Source organism: Myotis brandtii, unplaced genomic scaffold (genome assembly GCF_000412655.1).
Source record: "Myotis brandtii unplaced genomic scaffold, ASM41265v1 scaffold619, whole genome shotgun sequence".
Lineage (NCBI taxonomy): Eukaryota > Metazoa > Chordata > Mammalia > Chiroptera > Vespertilionidae > Myotis > Myotis brandtii.
This window is the reverse complement of record NW_005370361.1, coordinates 188,072-192,690: the sequence shown is the minus strand read 5'-3', so window position 1 is coordinate 192,690 and position 4,619 is coordinate 188,072. Positions and strand designations below refer to the sequence as shown.

Here is a 4,619-nt window from a genome sequence, read left to right as displayed (position 1 = left end):
ACTGGCGGGTCAGCTGGCCCTGGGCTGAGAGTGGCAGGTTCTGTTGCTGGGCCTGTTGCAGAGGAATGTTCGCCCTCCAAGTCTCAGGTGCCACACCTACTACCCCCATGCAGAGGGGTCCCTGTGGGGGCCTCCCTGAGGTTAGAGACCTGCCCGTCTCTTGGGCCTCCGCCCGGTCCAAGGCCTACTCTCTGCCCACGTGGGAGTTAGTGTTAACTGTGAATTTAGGAGTGGAGTGCTGAGTGTCCGCGCAGCCACAGGACGGTGCTGAGACGCTCCCGCTGTGGGTGGAGATTGCTCAGGTTGAGGCTCGGTCCTTGGCATAGGGCTCCCTCTGCCTCGGCTCCCCCATCTCAGAGCCCAGGGTGCTGGGCCTTTTTGCAGAGGCCGCCTCTCGGGGGGCAGCCTGGCATTGGGAGTCCTCGTGTGTAACCCTCGCTGCCAGGTCCCGCTCTCCCCTGGTCTTGATGTCGGGCCCCAAGGTGTAGCTTCCTCCCCCAGGCAAAGCTCCTGGTGACCCCTCTGGGCCTCAGCCCCCCTGGGGTGCCTGCGAGTTCTTGAGGGCGCAGGTGCCCCTCTGAGCCCTGGGTGCTTGCCCTGGCGGTGTGTGTTTCCGAGTCTCCATTTCCGATGCTCTGATATGTAACTCCCTCCTGCCTGCAGATAGCTCCTCTCGGCGAAGGTCCCCTTTCACCTTCTTGTCTCCCCAGAGCTCTCCTCCCGGCCTCTTGGGTCGCCACCTGCCCCAGACCCAGCCCTGCTGGCTGTCGCCCCTTGGGGTGGGCATGTTGTCTCCTTTGGTTTCAGCATTCGCTCTGGGATAGACTTTTCCTTCTTGGGACCCAGCCCTGTTGGTGTGGGGGGGTTAGCGCTGCCTGGTTACGGCGTGTCTGCCCCCCACGCCTCCTCTGTCCCTCACAGCTCACACACTCAGAGCTGGCCCTTCTCTGGGGGGCGCAGCTGTTCTGTGCCTCCCGACGTGGCTGAGGGTGCCTCTCAGGTGTTAGGGGCTAGTCCCCTGCGTCCCCGACCCCTCGGTAGGAAGTGAGGCCTCCAGGTCTCACCTTCGTCCCTACGTCAGCTGTGCGCGTGGCTCTTTTCTGCTCTGATAAAGGCGTTGGAGTGTCATCTGGGGCAAGGTGCCCCGCACTCTAGGAATTTTCCACCTCCTGGGTCAGACGTAGACAAAAGTATATCTACTTCCTTGTTTCAACAAAGTTCAGGCCTGTGCTGGGCAGGTGAGGCAGCGTGGAGAGCTGGGCCAGGTCCTTGTCATCGAGTAGATTCCTCCTCCCCTTCCCGTCCCCTGCGCCCCTCTTCCCAGCCTCGTTCCTGTCTGGGTTTGCGCCCACCAGAGAGTAAATGTGTGTTCCTTCCCCCTCTCTCCCAGCAGCGTCTGTCTCCACGAGAGTATGAAGAGAGTGCGCCTATAGGGCAGGGAAGATGGCGGACAAGCGCAAACTCCAAGGTACTCGGCGGCGGCCCACGCCTGGGGCCACGTGCCCTCGGAGCTCCTCCTGGGGTGCCTGCTGCTCGGCAGGTGCTCACTGCCCTCCTTCCTTCCTTCCGGCAGGTGAGATTGACCGCTGCCTCAAGAAGGTGTCCGAGGGCGTCGAGCAGTTTGAAGACATCTGGCAGAAGGTACAGGTCTGGGCCTACAAACCTGGGTCTCCAGCGAGCAGAGCCAGGAGGTGCAGGGTGTCAGGAGGGGATGCTGAGGACCTGAGGGAAGCAGCTCTGAGATGGGTTGGGGGGTGTCCTCAGAGTCCCGGCACAGACTGGCGTGGGCACTGGGGCCGCGAGTCCCACACTGACGGCGTGCGTTCTCTCCTCCCCCAGCTCCACAATGCAGCCAACGCGAACCAGAAAGAAAAGTATGAGGCTGACCTAAAGAAGGAGATTAAGAAGCTTCAAGTGAGGGGCTGGGGGCCGGGACGCTGTGTCCTGCGGGTGGCAGGATGGGAGAGTGGACTGCTGGGTCCCAGGAAGAGGAGGGCTGGGGCCTCGGCGCCCGGGTGCCGAGGAGTCTGACTGTCTTGCTTTTTCCTTCAGCGGCTGAGGGACCAGATCAAGACATGGGTAGCGTCCAACGAGATCAAGGACAAGAGGCAGCTCATAGACAACCGCAAGCTCATTGAGACGGTAGGAGCCAGGGCCTGGCCTCTGAGGCGGGAGGGCCCCCGAGGTCCCGAGAAGAGAAGGGAAGGGGACAGGCTGCCAACTGCGCTCTCCACAGCAAATGGAGCGGTTCAAAGTCGTGGAGCGAGAGACCAAAACCAAAGCCTACAGCAAGGAGGGCCTGGGCCTGGCGCAGAAGGTGGACCCCGCCCAGAAGGAGAAGGAGGAGGTCGGCCAGTGGCTCACGGTGAGTCCGGCCGAGAAGAGGAGGTGACCTCGGGGCCCTGCCCCAGGCATCGCAGGGGACGCTGGCTGACCCCGCCTTTCCCCCTCCCCCAGAACACGATCGACACCCTAAACATGCAGGTGGACCAGTTTGAGAGCGAAGTGGAGTCACTGTCAGTGCAGACGCGCAAGAAGAAGGGCGACAAGGATGTGAGTGGGGCCGGCAGCCTTAGGGTGGGGTGGGCTGGCAGGTGGGACGGGGGCTCGGGCGGGCTCAGGGCCCAGCTGACAGGGCTGGCGCAGGGAGGAGGTGAGGCAGGCTCGGTCCCTTCTGGGTGAACAGGGGCCGGCGAGGAGGAGGAGGAGGAGGAGTAGTGGGGGGAAGGCGAAGAGTTCTGCCTGGGTCGCACAGTGTGAGACCCGACGGACCGGGGTGGGAGGCCCAGCAGCTGCAGCCCCGGGTCCTCAGGAGGGGACAGTGGGTACAGACAGGGCGAGGCATGAGGGACAATGCATGCGGCCGAGGAGCAGTGAGGCTCGGGCCTCGGGTTCCAGAACCCAGGATGCAGGTTGTGAGTGCGCAGGGTGCAGACCTGGGCTTGTTGGCATGGGAAGCACAGGGAACAGAGCTGTCCTCGGGGAGCTGGCGCGGGGACGGCCTGCGAGGGAGGTGCAGACACGGTGTGAGCGCCGAGGGCTCTGGGGACCGGGCTCGGAGGGGGCCAGAGCCACGTGCTGAATAATGTTCCAGTCAACGGGGGTCTGTGTGCCTGGTGGTGGTCCATGAGCTGATAACATTGTAAGCAAAAAGCTTACTTGTGATGTTGAAAGGAAAGGCTGGACCCAACTATGTTGTTGAGGTTACTGTCTGAGCGGTGGTTTAAGTGGAGGAGGAGGCTCCGCATGCTGTTCCCTGCCCTGTGCGAGGAGTGGGCTGGGGAGGAGGGGTGCCGGGAGCCTGCCCCACACACACGCACATGCTCGTGTGCACACACTCACTTCCCTTGGTTCCCGGGTCTCTCTCTCAGTACTGCTCCCCTCCGGCTCCCGTCCCCATCGTCCCCATCACCCCTCCCCCTGCCAAGCCCCTTCCCTTTGTTCTCATCTCTAGCTTTACCTTCCTGGGTCTCCTGATTTCTGTTCTCCCTTTCTCTCCCCTTCCCTTCTACCCTCTCTTCCTCCCTCTACTCACTCTCACCACAGCCCTCCCCCGGCTACTCCAACGTGTGCACACACACAGGCACCTGCACACTTGATGCTTTGCGCTGTGTTGTTGCTGTGCCTTTCCTGTGTGGGGATGTTTAGATACACGAATACTTATGTGGTGTTACAGTTGCTACACCGCTCAGCACATAACGTGGTGGACAGGCTGTAGCCCTGGGCACCAGGCTGTGCCAGGCAGCCTGGGGTGGGGGGCCAGACCTTCCAGGTCTGCGTCAGTGCCTGACGACACGTTCTCAGAACATGTCCCTGTTAAGTGACGCGTGGTCATGTAATAGGTCCGTTCAGAGAGGGGGTTAGACTTGGGATTAAGGTGTCAAATTCCAAAGGGAATGGGGGCCTCGGGAGGAGGTACCTGGAGTGCCTGGGAGCCAGGCTTCAGATTCTGGGCTCCTCAGCGGGCACAGCTAGGGTGGGGGCAGGGGGGGGGGCATGGCGCGACAAGGGCTGTGATTGTAAACCGCAAGCTCCCTCGAGTGGGGTCATCATTATTACTGTGGGAGCCAGACAGGATGTGGGGGCCTCAGCAGAGGTAGGAGGTCCAGGCAGTCAGGAGGCACATGCGGGGACCAGGCTGTGGGAGGCACAGGGTCTCCGAGTCCTCGCCAGGTCTGCAGGGACGTCTGGGCAGCTGTGGGATCCCCGAGGGGTCAGGGCGGGCAGGCTCCACACTGCCCGCGCCAGGAGGGGCCCGAGTGGGACTGAGGACGGGTTCTGTGGGGCAGGAGGGCTGGGCGGCGCCCGCAGCCCCTGAGCTGGCCCTGGACTCACCAGCAGAAGCAGGACCGGATCGAGGGCCTGAAGCGGCACATCGAGAAGCACCGCTACCACGTGCGCATGCTGGAGACCATCCTGCGCATGCTGGACAACGACTCCATCCTGGTGGACGCCATCCGCAAGATCAAGGACGACGTGGAGTACTACGTCGACTCCTCTCAGGACCCCGACTTCGAGGAGAATGAGTTCCTCTACGACGACCTGGACCTCGAGGACATTCGTGAGGCCCAGGGGTGACCTGCGTGCGCAGGGCGGTGGGGCCGGGCAGGCGCCCCAGC

General features: G+C 62.7%; 1 protein-coding gene across 1 annotated transcript in view; it reads left to right on the top strand.

Annotated features, from left to right (window-relative positions):
• The first annotated feature begins 1,390 nt into the window (after positions 1–1,390).
• Positions 1,391–4,619, top strand: part of CNOT3 (CCR4-NOT transcription complex, subunit 3) — an 11,277-nt gene continuing 8,048 nt past the window's right edge. The window contains exons 1-7 of the mRNA XM_005879979.2: positions 1,391–1,468; positions 1,574–1,641; positions 1,840–1,914; positions 2,053–2,142; positions 2,237–2,365; positions 2,458–2,553; positions 4,342–4,568. Coding sequence (XP_005880041.1) covers positions 1,444–1,468; positions 1,574–1,641; positions 1,840–1,914; positions 2,053–2,142; positions 2,237–2,365; positions 2,458–2,553; positions 4,342–4,568 — 710 coding nt within the window. The 5' untranslated portion in view covers positions 1,391–1,443. The remainder of the gene's footprint in view (positions 1,469–1,573; positions 1,642–1,839; positions 1,915–2,052; positions 2,143–2,236; positions 2,366–2,457; positions 2,554–4,341; positions 4,569–4,619) is intronic.